The sequence below is a fragment of the Pristis pectinata genome, chromosome 14 (genome assembly GCF_009764475.1).
Source record: "Pristis pectinata isolate sPriPec2 chromosome 14, sPriPec2.1.pri, whole genome shotgun sequence".
Taxonomy (NCBI): Eukaryota; Metazoa; Chordata; class Chondrichthyes; order Rhinopristiformes; family Pristidae; genus Pristis; species Pristis pectinata.
Window position 1 is genome coordinate 20135060 of NC_067418.1, and position 16214 is coordinate 20151273.

At 37.8% G+C, this 16214-nt stretch overlaps 1 protein-coding gene across 2 annotated transcripts in view; it reads right to left on the reverse strand.

The window, feature by feature from the left end:
• The window catches only part of ttc17 (tetratricopeptide repeat domain 17), an 85462-nt gene that overhangs the window by 15111 nt on the left and 54137 nt on the right, over positions 1 to 16214 (reverse strand). For both annotated transcript variants that reach the window (XM_052029440.1, XM_052029441.1), the window contains exons 17-19: positions 11136 to 11300; positions 2829 to 3067; positions 16 to 193 (exon numbers count right to left, since the gene is read on the reverse strand). In XM_052029440.1, coding sequence (XP_051885400.1) covers positions 16 to 193; positions 2829 to 3067; positions 11136 to 11300 — 582 coding nt within the window. The remainder of the gene's footprint in view (positions 1 to 15; positions 194 to 2828; positions 3068 to 11135; positions 11301 to 16214) is intronic.

Sequence of the window (16214 nt, forward strand, 5' to 3'; positions counted from 1 at the left end):
AATGTACCAATTTACCTTGTGGCCCTGGAGAGGGTACTTTAGGCCCACTGATTTCAAATGCAGACTGGTAATGGCTAACACCGTCCTCATTTACCAAATAATTCTCACTCTTTTCACCATTTTGAGTAGTGTAATCCTGTGCATCTGTGCTCTCCATCCTCGACCTCTTAACACGTTTAACTTGAACAGTTATCTTTTCCAAAAAAAAAGGGGGAGAACAGTTGCAAGATTTAAAAACTTTATAGAACACAGACAAAGCATATTTTGGTTCAATTGCAAATGTAATCTTTGTTATAATCAATGGCCATGAATGGCTTGCTGTTAACAGTGAGTAATGCTATGGCTCGTGACTATAAAGAAAATGCCCGACAAAGATCACCCAACATCTGTGGCGAGAACTTTCCTTTTGCCAATGACTTCTGCTGTCAGACATCAGTTCGGGGAAAACCCCACAAGCCAGCAGCTGTGATGTGATCCACATTAAAGTATTCTTCCCAATACCAGGAAGGGAAAAAAACCCAACTTATGCTTAAAAAAAAATTAAAATATACATATATGACTACGGATGAAGATGAATTAACATAAAAAAACTTAAAAATCTGTTCTTTTGAACTCTCTCATATTTTAAGTATTTAAAAGGAAGTTACAAATCTGTATAAAATGTCTTTTAAGGTTCAAATAATTTGCTGGGCAGTTATTGCAGCCAAGGACACCATTAAAGACATGCAACAAAGCACTGGATTTCAAATGCATTTTGTAGTGTTAATAGTTAATGAATAGCTTAAATTCTCATAAATTCAACTCATTTGCCTTTATTTTATTGAAGGCAATGGCAAATAGCACCACTCTGTGGAGGAAAGCAGAATCACTTACAGCAACAATGAGATTTCAATGTTAAATTATACAATGCAGAAATCCTTAAGTTATTGCAGGTTTCGCAGCAACTTAAGGATTTCTGCATTGATGTCATTAAATCAGCAAATGCCAATATTTTAATCCGAATCACTACTGAAGAATCTGGACTTATTAATGTTGAATGGGATGGTACAGTGATGCTGCAGGTAGGACAGCTGTCCCAAAACTCCAGCGACCCACATTTGATTCTGATGACTGTGCTGAGTGTGGAGTTTGCATGTTCTACCTGTGGCAGCCTTTGGGTTGTCCTGGGTGCTCTGGTTTCTTCCCAGATCCTCCTAGTGTAAGTGGCTGATGGGAAAATGGGAGGGGGGGGGGGGGGTGGTTAACTGGACAAGTTGCAGGGAAATAAGTGGGGGAATGGTATTATTCTGAGAACCAGCAAAGACATGGGCCAAATGGTTTCTTCTATGCCTGAAGGCAACATAGAAACAATGGAACTCCAGTATTCAACTTTGAAAAAAAATGTAAATTCTTCACATGCATATGTCCTTCAACTATATATCCTGATGTCCAAAATAAAGTTTCAAATAAAATAAGTCAAATTACCTACTCTAAAATGATTAATTTTGTTCAACGAACTATCTTTTAATATCTTCATTGAATTTTAATATCTCAATATCTCTGATTCCCTCATGGATCAGTAACAGGATATTTGTTATTGTCAAATATCCAGTCACCATGCTCGAATAGACATTGAAATATATACCGCACAATATACATATACATAGTTTGCAATTTATTGGCAATCTGTGCATCTGATGGAGTTAAAGAATCATGCGTTTCTTCACCTTGGCAGGATTTTTTCATATAGAAGAATTTAATTGCAGGTAATTTTTAATAAAAATACATACTTCTCAAAAGCTCAATTTCATCCAAATTCTATTTGAACCATTGCCCACGAAGTTACCAGGCTTGATCTCTTTATAATCATGTTGAATTACTTGATCTCAGCAAGGAAGAGATCAAGTAACTCAACAAAAAGGAAAGCTTCAGTGAATGATTAAATCTCAACATAGAGGAAAATTTTAGTGAGTGACCATAAGCTAGGTATGTACTCCCAAAATCTTTAATTTAATTCAATTTTGATGTTTCAAGTTTAGTTAGTTGTCTACAAAGTGTGAGGAAGGAATCAGCCGATTTTGGAGCTTCATCTTTATGTGCATTACAGTCAGGGGATTTTCAAACTAGATTAATAAATCTCAATAACTGTTTTCAGTGATATTAAAAAAATGTGAATTTTAAAATAATTATGTAGGTTCAAATCTAGGAAAAAGTTTCCAATTTCTGAGATACAATTCAAGAGGATAATTTCATTACTTTTCAAGCATTAAAAGGATTTTAAAAAATATATATGCATTTATGTAAAGCCTTTCATGACTTCAGTGTTTCCTTGTTACAGATGGCTAGCAGAAAAATCACACCATGGTTGTGAAATATTTGCATACATTTTTGCAAAGTAATACCTGCTGTCAGAAAGTTCAATCATATTTAATGCAGGTCCAGATTTTGCAGTTGATAAAGTACTTTTGAATCATAGTAACTGAACAGGAGGTAGAAGAATACACAAAAACTGCTGGAGGAACTCAGCAGGTCAGGTAGCATCCATGGAGGGAAATAAACAGTTGACGTTTCGGGCTGAGACCCTTCATCAGGACTGGAAAGGAAGAGGGCAGAAGCCAGAATAAGAAGGTGGGGAGAGAAGGAAGAATAAGAGAAGGTAGAAGAATTATGCTAAGGTATAAATAAGCCTTGCAAAAGCTACTATTGGTGAAGGAAAGGAACTTAATTAATGATTTGGGAAAATATGGCCAAGTGTTACCAACTAAACTTCCTTACCTATCCTGATGACAATTAATTACAGGGAACACCATGACAACAAAAGTTTCCTTTCTTACAGAACTATCACTTACCCATTCAACCTCATCGTCATTATCTTCACAATCTCCAAAACAGGATCCAGGTACTCCATCCTGAACACTTTTCTTTAAAACCCGAATACCCTGTAGATCTACCCGATGACCTTTAGCTTCAAATGCTCCTTCAAAAGCTCCTAAAAGGTCTTTTTCTGTGGGCCATGTACTTTCAAAAGCTTCTGCTGTAGCAGATGGATTTTCATCAGAAATTTCTTGTTCATCAGTGCTGTTGTTTTCTGCCATGATTGTAGTTACAAACAGTTATATTAGTTATAGAACAAAGGCAAGCCAATGATTAGGTTAAAGATGCAGAAAAGTAACTTGGTACCCTAAAAAAAGCTACCAAACATGCTTCATGCATTGTACAAAACAATGAGATGACAATGTTTTTAGTGTTCTACTGTACTAACACCTAGCTTGACTGTGCCCTAACATTTACACAAAAATGAGTTATTGCATTTCTTGATAACAAATGGGTTGGACATAGTATTGTGTATCAGATGTATACAGGCTTTCCTTGTACCCACTGAGATTACTGCAGTGTTAGTCAAATGTCTCAATTCCAAATTTTGATCTGCTTTATGGACCATTTCAGCCCACTCTGTAGGTACTGTCAATTGTACTAAAGAAGTTCCTTTCAATTTGGCAGGAGCACAATTACAGCGTTCCAATAGAGAGCAGGATCTTGCACAACTGTGCTTTCTTGAGCCAATCAGAAATATCACGATCTGAAATCTTGTCTGAATTGTATGCCCAAAAATAGAAGGCTCTCATTATGATCCCTATGAGACTTCTGGGACTGATTCCTTTCAAAGATTATAGCTCATAAATAATAACATCTCCTTAAATAGTGATGAGCCAGTTGTCTGTATAGAAGCACCAATGAAAATGCTACATCTGCAAGGGTCAGTTTGTTCCAACTGCAGCATTCTTGACAAAATTGGATGATGGTACATTCAAGCGCCAGTCCAGTGGAAGATGCACAATCTAGGACCGTGCTTTGACACAGCAGGAAGTGCTGCAATTGTCAGGTGCCATCATTTGAATGAAACATTAAGGGGAGACACTACCTGAAGAGCAAGGGATAGCTTTTAATGCCCTCATCAAAATTTACATTTAAACAGTACTTCCAAAAACAGAATGCCATACTGGTGCCTGTGGAGTCTTGTTATGTTTAAGTTGGTGTTTACCTATACAAGTAGGCAATCATGGAAAAGTGTTGGAAGAGGCTGGTATGGTTAAAAGCTCCAGAGAGGTAAAGTGTGCACCACAGCAATAGAAACAGCACAAATGTTTTCTGACTGTGGTCATCTCGATGCTGCTGCAGTGAGGTAGAGCATAAGGGGCTGGGGAGGGTGGTGGTGGTGGGGGGGGCGGGGGAAAGATGCCTTAATAGGACAGGTTCACATATGGGAGACATCAGAAAGATGGCCATGGACCTAAAGAGGAAAAGGATGCTGGAGAGAGAGTGCTAGTTTGCAAGGATAAGAGAGTCGAATGCATTTTTTTTGAGGTTCAGAGTAATGATGGCAGATTGCAAAGGGAGGTAGTTCTACAGTAAAAGAAACTATTTAAAATGCCATGAGGTCCAGGAAAGGAAGGTGTGGGGTCAGTAGTTTAGCCATTATAACTTTGAGAGAGAAAGAGGTTGCTTCATTAACAAGAATGTAAGCAGAACAAGAAAAAGGTAGGGAGAAAAACTAGCAAATGATGGGAGTTCAGGACTAGAGTAAAGGGAACTATGATGGAAGTTTATCCTAACAGGCTAAGGAAAGGGAAGGATGCTGCAGCAGCTGAACAGCTGATCTCAGTATTAGTGACAATGTCATCTAGAAACAGAGGATGGAGGGGAGGGTGATGTGATCAGGGAGAAGAACTTAAAAATTGTGGTTGGTTGGTTGGTTGGTTGTCATGGAAAAAAAAGTGTGGGGAAAAGGGTTAGAGTGTTGCAATGTTAGGGTTCCAGGTTTATATTGGGGGTAGTGAGCAATTTTTAATCAAAGGAAAACAAAAACACAAGAACATAGAAACAGGAGTAGGGCATCAGGCCCTTCAAACCTGCACCCCCCCACCCCCATTTAATATGAAGATGGACGATCTATGTTGGCCTCAACTACTCTTCTGTGCATTTCTCCATATCCTCCATTCCTCAATCTATCAAATATTTATCCGCCTCCACTTTAAGTACTTCTAATGAGCCAGCTTCCATCACCCGCCGGGCAGAGAATTCCAGAGATTCACCACCCTCTGTGAGAAATTTCTACATACTTCAGTTTTAAATGACCAGCCCCTTATCTTGTAGTTATGTCCCTTTGAAACTCTCCCACTAGTAAAAATATCCCAACATCTACTCTGTCAAGTCACCTTGTATGTTTGTAAAAGATCACCCCTAATTCATCTAAACACAAAGGAATACAGGCCCAAATTATTTAGTGTCTCCTGCAAGGCCAACCCTCTCATCCCTGCTGAAGCTCCCTTGTACTGCTGCCAATGTTATTAGATTTTTAAGGTAAGGGGAACAAAACTGTAAGCAGTATTCCAGGTGGGGCCTCACTAACATTCTGTACAATTGCAACAAATCTCTCTCTTTTTAAATCCAACCCCTTTGCAATGAAGACCAAATTGCCATTTGTTTTCTAAACTACTTGTGGACCTGCCTTCTATTTTTTGTAATTCATGCACTCCAACACCTAGATCCTCTGTCATTCAATCACTTTCAGTCTCTCTCTACTTAAATAATAATCCATCTTTTGATTTCTCTTACCCAAGTGCATGACCTTACACACATTAAAAACCATTTGTCAGCCTTTTCCCCCCACTCACTCAATCTACGTCCTATTGCAGAAGCACAACATCACAAGGTTTAACCTTACAAAATAATTGTAAACAAATGCGGGCCAAGAACAGATCCCTGTGGTACCCCACTAGTTACCTCCTTCCAGTCCGAAAAGGACCCATTTGTTTTCTATGAGACAGCCAATTTTCAATCAATTCTAACATGTTTCCTCCGATACCACAGACTCTTAACTTATGCACCAGCCTCCTATGTGCACCCTGTCATATACCTTTTGGAATTCTAATTACACTACATCTCAGGTTTCCTTCTACCAAATTTTCCAGTTACACCCTCAAAGAGTTCAAGAAAATTTGTCAAATATGACTTACCTTTCATAAAACCACATTAACTAGGTTTAATTATATTCAGCTTTCCTAAATGATTGGCTATTTCTTCGTTCATTATTAACTCTAGCATTTTGCCAATAATAGCTAGGTCCACCAATAAATGACTCACAATTGTCACCATAAAAGATTCAAATTTGGACTTGAACAGAAATGGGATCTGTACTACAGGAACAATTAGGTTGGGAGGCAGTGAGTGGTTTAATAGTATCAAAAGGTGAGAAAAATATAAAGTACAGGAACAACATGGATTGTGCCACCAAGGAATTGATAAGAACATGAAAATAAAAGATTTTTTGGTCCAATATGCTTACTTGATCAGTGTTGATCTCACTAAATGGTGAGAAGAGGGGTTGAAAATCCTAATCCTGTTTCTAAAGTGTACTAAGTATAAATTTGATGAAATTGAAGAGATTTGTTTAAAACCTTGATTTATTTGGAAATAGCGTTCCGTTCAAACAAAATCTACTGTACATTACCATATTACTAATACGAGCAACTCTGAAAAACAGGCACTCTTCTGAAGTCTAATCAAAGTTTGTGACATCTACTATTTGAGTTTTGATGTAAGTTGGTAAAAAAGGTCTGGAAATTTTCATTTGGCCTCCACAACTAAAGCCAATCTTTGACAAACCTACTCTAAATTCTAGCATCTGCCACACCATGGAGAAAATATATGTGGTTGAGAAGGAGCATGGTCAGGTGCATTGATCCAGTGAGTTCCGATCAAGAACAGAAGATCCCTTGGATGTAATCACATTTGGTGATTTTAGCTTGAACAAGACAGCTTAGATGTAGTTTCACTTATTTTAGGTCTTCTCAATAATGTTCAGAAAATATATTGGAGTGCTCAACTGGAAAAGAATACCAAGCTAAACATTCAGAAAAACAATAAAAAAAGGTAAAAAGCATCAAACATCTTCAGGTTTATCCTTGCTGGTCCAGATGTGTTGGCAAGATTAGTACATCTAAAGATGAATCTTAACCAAAAATGCTTGTTATCTTGCATTCATTTGTAATTAACGAGGAGTGAGATGGTTAAACATCTTATGATAATTACTTTTAACAATCAATTACAGAAGAACTGCTCTGATTGTTGTCTGTAAAGACACTCCAATTCATCCAGGTCTGATTTTACCACAGTGATCAAAGCAATCCTTCCTTATGTTGTCCAAGTTGCTTTCCTGAACAGCGTGTCTCCTAGAGTCATAGATTCATACAACACTGAATCAGACCCTTTGGCCAACCATGTCAATACAAGCCACCAAGTACTCAGTTATACTAATCCTTTCATTTTCCAGCCTTAAATTTATGAAGTGTCTTTTCAAATGAATCCAAAAATAAATGTTTCATAAAAATATTGTAAAGGGCACAGACAATGCAGTGACTATGCTATCCATTTTTTAGAAATCTTCTATGCTGTAATCATGGCAAGACTAGAGAATTAGTTAGCTCCCAAGAGTCAACCAGAACTTACTATGGAGATTACAATATGGATGCTGCCACTGAGAAATGAAAAGATCATAAAAACAAGCTGTTTGGACCAACAGGTTTTTCTGATGAATAATCATCTCATTGAATGGCAAAACATATATGAGAGATGAATAGCCTACTCTTGAGACTAGTAAGAAACTGACTGAAGAATTAGTCGATGCAAATTGAATTGAGTTTCAGCCAAAAATATCTACCGAAACTTGTTTTTTCCTGATAGCTGTTGATAGTGTTAGAAAAATTTTGCCTCCCCAGTAGATACAACCTGCTAGGCAAGTCCTTCATAATATATTGCACAGAATGGGAAACTGAATTCATTCTTTGCTTCTTATTAGAAGCTAGCATGCTGTCAGATCTAGTATTGTGCTATGGGGAAGGGTTAATTAATAATCTGGTAGTTAAGGGGACTTCAGGGAACATTATATGATAGAATTTATGCAATGATTTAAAGTGATTTTGATCAATCTGAAGTCTGAGTCTTAACACTAAAAAAGGCAAACTATGAAGGAACGAGACATGAACTTGAAAACTACATTAAAAGGCATGGCAATAAAAAGCTTAACATTAAAAGATCAGCACATAGTCTGCAACAAATATATTTCCCTTTAGAGCACAGGCCAAACTTGGGTTACAAATGCTCAACTTATGGACACCTGTACATATGAATGAGCTCCCATTTTATTAAGTTCAAAAGTCCGATGTACATACATACATTCGTTCCTACGAATGGTAGGACTAGTTTCCTCTCTATCTCCCCACTTTTAGTAATTGTTCTTTCTTATCAGTCTTATGCGCTTTTGATGTCATTCATTAGAATACTGTTGATGCAGGGTTACCTAATCAAGTAATTTTTGTGTCTTTTCCAACTTACAGACAAAATTGACCCAAGGACAAGCAGAACCTTGTATGTAAAAACAGAACCTTTTCATTTCCTGGGGACAGCCAAATAGACAAGTGGTTCAGCCATGGCTATCTAATAATAGTATTAGATCAAATAGGCCAACAAAGTGCAATAAAGCTTATGGATTCGGAAAATTTCAGAAATTAGCAGAGGACGAAAACATCAATAAGGAAATAGGTAGAATATGAGAATAATCCAGCAACAAACATAAGAGATGTAAGAAGGAAAAGTTTAGCTCATGTGGGTCCCTTACAGATTGATATAGGAAAAATTATACTGGGATATAAGGAAATGCAGAGAAAGTGAAAAGAAAAATGTGATATGCCCATTTTCACAGCAAGATGCAGAAATCCTCCAGAAATAGTGCAGAACAACAGGTCTTAAAAGAATAAGGAACAGAGAGAAACTAACATTGATAAAGCATTAGGAGATTAATGGGGCTGAAAGCCAATAAGATTCAATGACTGCATCAAGGGCTTATAAAGATATTTATATATGTGTGTGTGTGTGTATATATATATATATATATATATATATAGATAGATAGATAGATAGATAAATATAGTGGATATACTGGTTGTCATCCTCAAATGCCACAACAGAACAGCACTCACATATTAGAAGGCAGCAACGCAACCCCACTATTTCAGAGAGAGAAAGAAGAGGAGAAATTCCAGGCCAGCCAGCCTGTCACCAGTCAGAGGAAAATGATATAAATTGTTATTAAGAAAGTATTAACAAGGCAATGAGAAAATGACAACAGGATTTTGTAGAGTCAATGTGGATATATGAAAAGGAAATCATATTTGACAAATCAGAGGTTTTTTTTTTAAAAATAACTAACAGAACAGATAAGTGGGTATATCCAGGCCTAGTGGCCAACTCTTGCTCTAATTTTCATGTGTTCTGGTACATGTGGATTTTTTAAACAGATTTTCAATAATAAGGTTATTGAATAAAAGCAGAAGGGATTCAGGGTAATATACAGGCATGGATTGAGGATTAGTTGATAGACAGAAGAGTCAGAGGGGACTTGACAGAAACATACAAGATCCTGTAGTGTTTTGACAGAATGGATGTGAGGAAGATGTTTTCTCATGCAGGAGCATCTAGAACTCAAGGTCACATTTTTAAAATAAGAAGCTGCCCACTTAAGACACAGGTATTTTTTTTCTCTCAGAGGGTCTCTGGAGCTCCCTTCCACAGAGCCCAGTAGAAGTAATGTCTTTGAATATTTTTAAGGAAAAGGTAAACAGATTCTTGATAAGCAAGGGTGTGAAAGGTTACCTTTAGTAGACAGTAATACAGGATTGAGGTAACGATCAGATCATCAATGATCATATTAAATGCACATTGAGGGAGATGAACGAACATAAAGAGGAGAAAACTAACAATGCTGGAACTGCAAGATTCAGAACACAGTTGCTGGAAATCAGAAATAAAGAAGTCTGGAAATAATCAGGTCAGAAGGTAACTGAGTTAAAAGTTGATGACCTTACCTTAGTACTGGCCAGAAAAAGGTGGTTCTTTGAAACTATTGAGGGTTGCAACTTGCGTAATTGGAAGATGACATACTGCTGCTTGAGCTTACATTGGGTTTCAATGGAACAGTTTAGGCTGCCAAAGACAGCGAGATCAGGGTTGTGCGGCTTGGAAATTAAAGTGACAGGCAACTGCAAGTTCAGAGTCACATCTGTAGAATGAATGACCAATCTGTGCTTAATTTCTAAGGCGGACAACCTTTATTAGAAGAGGATATGACTGCAAGAGTAAAGATGTTTTACAGGAATGATATAGGGCTTTGTTGAGACTCCCCTTAGAACAGTGTGCAGGTCTGGTCTCCCTATATAAACAAGATATTCTTGTGAGGGAACCCATCCAAGGTTTATCAGGTTGATTCCTGAGATTGGGCGGTTTGTCTTAAGAGGAAAGATAAAGCAGACAGGCTTAAACTCTTTAGGAATTAGAAGAATAACAGGGGATCTAATTGAAACATGTAAAATTCTTTAGGGTTAAAGTTACGGGTTAGATGCAGAAATGATGATTTTCTGACTGGGATGTCCAGAATCAAGACTCAGTCTCAAAATAACAGGGTGGCCATTCAGGACAAAGATGAGAAGAAACTTTGACACCAAGAAAATGATATAGCTTTGTTATTTGCCACCCAATAGGGTTATGAAGGCTTACATGCCAGGTCTATTCAAGGCAGAAATGGATTGATTTTTGGATATTAAAATAAAGGGAGATGGGATTAGTGCATGAAACTGGTACTGAGGTAAAAGACCAGACATGGTATTGAATGAAAGACCAGGCACGAGGGTTCAAGTGGTCTACTGTTGCTTCTATTTGTTATATTTTTATGTCAGTTTTGTAGGTGCTAATCTACATGGCTTGTGACTCTTATTGAATCTAACTGATGGTGGGTTCATGATGTGAACGTGTGTTAAATCAAAAATTGTTTAGCGCCTTTAAATAATTTCTGTACCTTTAACTGCAATGTTTTCTACTGATTTGAGGAATGCTCCCATTATTTTGTTGCTTTCATTAAGTACACTCCTGATCTGAATGACATTTTAAAATCATTGTTTTCAGCTAAATGACATCATAGTGCATTTCAAAATTTTAATTAATACACAAATATGATTTTTGGGTTTAGTAAGCCTGCACAAGCAAAAGTCTGTTCAAGTTAAAATCATCCATCAGAAAAACGATATACTAGTAAAGGGATTCACTTTTAACATCAGATGGTGAAGAATCCACAGTTGTGACTCCAGGTGGTTGGGATGGTTCCTTGATGACTCTTTCCTCTGAGGACTTGATTATTCCTTCTGGATCAGCATAATACTTCTGCTGCTCATGAGTTAATACATTCTTCTGACTGCCGTAACAATGACTTTCTAGGAATACGAACAAAAAAAATAAGATGCATATTTTATATCACACTTGATTTGGAAAACTTATGCAACATTACTTATACAAAAGACTAAAAGTACTTCAACACAATTAATTTTGAAACAAATCAGTCACAGTTTTACTCAAAATGTAAATTTTAGCCTCATTTTGCTGCCTGTATTTAAATACAAGTTGTAATGGTCATTTCAGTATTTGCTTTGTGTGTGAAAACCTGAGCTTTTCTGCCAAATACAAGTCATAGAATGAAAAGTTTTCTCTGTTTATTAATTATACTGAAATCATAAAAGCATTGCTTAATTATGAAATAATTGATTACAAAAACTAAATTTCATATAACTTGTAAGTTTTTGCATACCTATTTTTACTTTCATTTTCGAGTGAATCAGATAGCAACAGAATGTAGAAATCCTTCACTACTTGGAAGGACATCCACAGATGAATGGCTTTCCCTCCCAGGCTGAAGGTCTGAGACAGGACTAATTAAGGGTCTTGTTGTCAAGGATCCTCTAGTTAAGAGTGATCATGCATGGTAGAATTTCATAGACTGTTTGACAGCCAGCATGTCAAAGTTAATAAAGGCACGTGAATGCAAAATTGGCTAAACTGTACTGGGAAAACAGATTAAGTATGGTGGTGGACAAGCAATGACAGATGTTTAAGGAGATACTTCACAGTTCCCTACAAAGGTATAGTCCTCAGAGAAAAAGACTCTGCAAGAAAAGTGATCCATCTGTGACTAAGGAAGTTAAGAATAGTGTCCAATTGAAAGAAAAGGCATACATTGTTGTGAAAATTATTGATAGTTAAAAGACTAGTTATATTCTTGACATCAGTTAAGAATGCTGAAAAAAAAAAGAGGAAGAAAAATGAGAGTAAGCTAGTAAGAAGTATAAAAATCAGTAAGATCTTCTTCAAGTATATAAAGAGGAGAGCAGCTAAGTGTTCTTGGGGAATGATACAAAGGAATTACTAATTTTCAAAACAGAAACCCATAGACTTCAAGTAAATATTTTGTATCTGTCTGCACAATGGAAGTCACTAAAAAGTATTCAAATAATTTTACAAAATCTTGGAGCAAAAGGGAAACAATATCATTACAGGCATGCAATCTGGGCTATGAAGCTCTTAACTCCTCTGGACTCAATGGCTGCAGTCTAGGTTCTTAAAAGAAGTGGCTGGAGAGATATTGCATATATTGGTTGTAATCTGCCAAAATTCCCTAGATTCTGGAAAGGCCCTAGTGGATTGCAAAACCAAAAATGTAAGGCCCACTTAAGAAAGGAGACAAGACAAAGCGAGTCAGCTCAATATCTGTCATTAGGAAAATGCTGGAATCCATTATAATAAAATAACTGGACACTTAGAAAATCATAATACAATCAAGCACTGTTTGACAAATTATTGGTGTTCTTAGAGGATGTAACAAGCAGGGTGGATAAAAAGAAACTATTAGACATAGAGTATTTACATTTCCTGAAAGCAGTCAACAAGGTATCATGTAAAAGGTTACCGTACAAGGTCATGACATTGGGGATGAACACAGAAGCATGGATAAAGGATTGGTTACTAATGGAAAACAATCTGGATAAATGGCTCACAATCATCTAGTCTGGGACTGAAACTACCAGACTGTTGTTAAAAAAAAATCCATCTGGTTCCTTAATGCCATTCGGGGCTGGATATCTGCTATCTGTACCTGGTCTGGCCTATATGTGACTCCAGGCCCTTAGCTCTGTGGTTGACTCTTAAATAAAATGGGCCTAGCATATTACTTGTTTAAAGGTGAATTAGGAACAAGTGATGAATGCTGGTACTGCCAGTGATGTCCACATACTGAAAAAAATAAACTCTTGCTCCTATTTCTTATATAGAGAGGCAGTAGCAGAAAATTAGAACCTCAATGTTCAGGGCTATAATTAGGGAATCTGTGGTAGTCATTGTTAAGGAGAAAGTTTACAAGCTAAGGTAGATCAACCTGAAGCTAATTACCGGGGCCCTACCATCTTGCAGTTAAAACAAAGGAAGTCTCTGATGTGTAATTGCCTCCATTTGTGAGCATATCAGATGCATAGAAAACCCAAGGAAAACTGCATTTCACAATTAACATGGTACCTACCTGTTTTTAATTGCATTCAGTAGTGCACATAAATGTTTCTCGGTTCAGCTATTTCTACTTAGATTTGAAAACAATGAATATCAGACAATTTCATATACACCCTGCCTGAGAGTTCTGGCAAACCAATAGACATTCCTGAATATGCTCCAAATCTACTTCTTCAAATCCAAGTTAAAATGAACCTGACAGATACAAAATGGCAAACTTATGTAAACATACACAAGCATACATGTTATCCAGGGTGATTTTGTTAAAAAATACATCAGATATAGATGTTTCCAGCAGGCTAGAATTTATGAGCTATTGTTAGTTGTCTTAATTAAAATGTTGGTGAGTCAGCCATGATGAAAATACTTCTCTAGTGCTGATAGGCAAGTACTCTGATCCAACAATTAAAAGTCTGAATGGTGTGCAACTTAGGAGAGAAAGTAGTAGACGGAGTAAACGTTTAAGGTAGTGGATGATGTGCCAACAAGTGACGTGTTTGGTACTGGATGGTTCACAACTTAACCTTTCTTGAAGCTTCATTCACCCAGACAAGTGGAGAGCTTTCCAGAACATACCTGACTTGTATCTTTTAAATTGTATGAAGGCTTTGAGAACATTGGGGGGGGGGGGGTTGGTGGAGGAGGTGCATTTGTCATAGGCAATAAGGTCCTGACTTGCTCTTGTAGCCATAGTATTTACGTGGCTGGCCCAGTTCAGTTGCTGGCCAATGGTAATACATGGAAGTTGTTGAAAATTTGGCAATAGTTAAGCCACTGAATATCACGGGAAGATTATTAAATGTCACTTATTAGAGATGATCATTGAATGGCACTTGTACGCCATTAATTTAACTTCCACTTATTAGCTAAAGCCTGCATTCTGTTCAGATGTTGGTGAATGTGGGCATTAACTGCTTCATTATCCAAGGTCTGGTGACTGATATTGAACGCTGCAATGATCAATGAATATTTCTGGAGACATAAGAGACTTCAGATGCTATAATCTGGAGCAGAAAACAAACTGGTGGAGGAACTCAGTGGGCTCAGGCAGCATCTGTAGAGCCAACGGGATGGTTGATGTTTTGGGTCGAGGTCCTGCATCAAGACTATTTATAATGAATATTTATGACTTGACGAAACAGATGAAGTTAGTTAGGCCAAGGATGCCACAAAGGACTCTTACAACGTCCTGGGACTGGGCTGATTGGCTTCCAGCAATGTACTATTCCAACTAGTACTGAATTTTTCTCTCCTCTCAGATTCCTACTGACCACAATCTTCTAAATCATCTTTGTGACATTTGGTTAAATGCAGTTTTGAAGGACAGTCACTCTCACTTCACCTCTTAGAACTTGACTGTTTTGTCTGTTTGGACAAGACAGATATGAAGCTTGATGCCAATTGGTCCTGGTGGATCCAAACTGCGCATCATATATTGGGATATTGAGCGCTAACTATCACTTAATAGCACTATTGACAAAACCTTTGCTGATAATTGAGAGTACCTTGCTGGGCATTAATTGTATTTGTCTTTGTAGACAGGTCCACCTCTGTAATTTTCCAAACTGCCGGTAAGATGGCAGTTGTGGCTCTACTGAAACAACTTGGCAAGTAATCAGGTTAGTTTGGTATAAAGAGCTTCAGCACTACAGCTGGGATAGTGCCAAGGCCTGTAGTGTTTGTTGCATTAAGAGGTTTTCTCATTTTAAAGTATGTGTAGTAGTGTCCCTTGCATACAATTATCCCTTATCATTGAATCAGCATGAGTTCTTTGGCTTGACAGCAATGAATGAGTAGGGGATATGCCTGGGCATGAGATTAGAATGCAGTCAGAAACCACACTTCTGCTAATATCCCACAGCAGCAGTTTTAAGGTGTCAGATCAGTCCCAAATTTGTTGAATTTTATGCAGTAGCAGTGACACACAGCACAATGGAAGGTTTTCTCAGTGAAAGCTGGGACTTCATCTCCACAGGGACCATGCAGTTATCACTTCTACCAATACTGTAGAGGACAGATATGACTCTACTTGTACCATCTACTTCAGAAAGGTTGAGTTTACTATCATCGCAAGGATGATTTAGCAGCTCTGCGCTTCAGGACTTGACCAGCTATGGTCAATACCAATGTTACTGGGCCACTCTTCTGATGGACATTTAAGTCATTCAGAGTATATTAGATCATAAGACATGGGAGCAGAATTAGGCCATTTGGCCCATCAAGTCTGCTCTGCCATTTGATCATTGCTGATTTATCTTTCCCTCTCAACCCCATTCTCCTGCATTCTCCCTGTAACCTCTGATGCCCTTACTAATCGAGCAGCTGTCAACCCCCACTTTAAATATACCCAATGACTTGGCCTCCACAGCCGTCTGTGGCAATAAATTCCACAGGTTCACCACCCTCTGGCTAAAGAAAATCCTCCTCATCGCTGTTCTAAAGGGGAGTCCTATTCTGAGGCTGTGCCCTCTGGTCCTAGACTCTCCCACCACTGGAAAAATCCTCTCCACGTCCACTCTATCCAGGCCTTTCAATATTCAGTAGGTTTCAATGGGACTCCCCTTCCTCCTCCTAAACTCCAGCAAGTACAGGCCTAGAGCCATCAAATGTTCCTCATACATCAACCCTTTAATTCCCAGGATCATTCTTGTTAACCTCCTCTGGACCTTCTCCACAATGCCAGCACATCCTTCCTTAGATATGGGGCCCAAAACTGCTCACGATACTCCAAATGTGGTCTGACCAATGCTTATAAAGCCTCAGCATTACATCTTTGCTTCAATATTTTAGTCCTC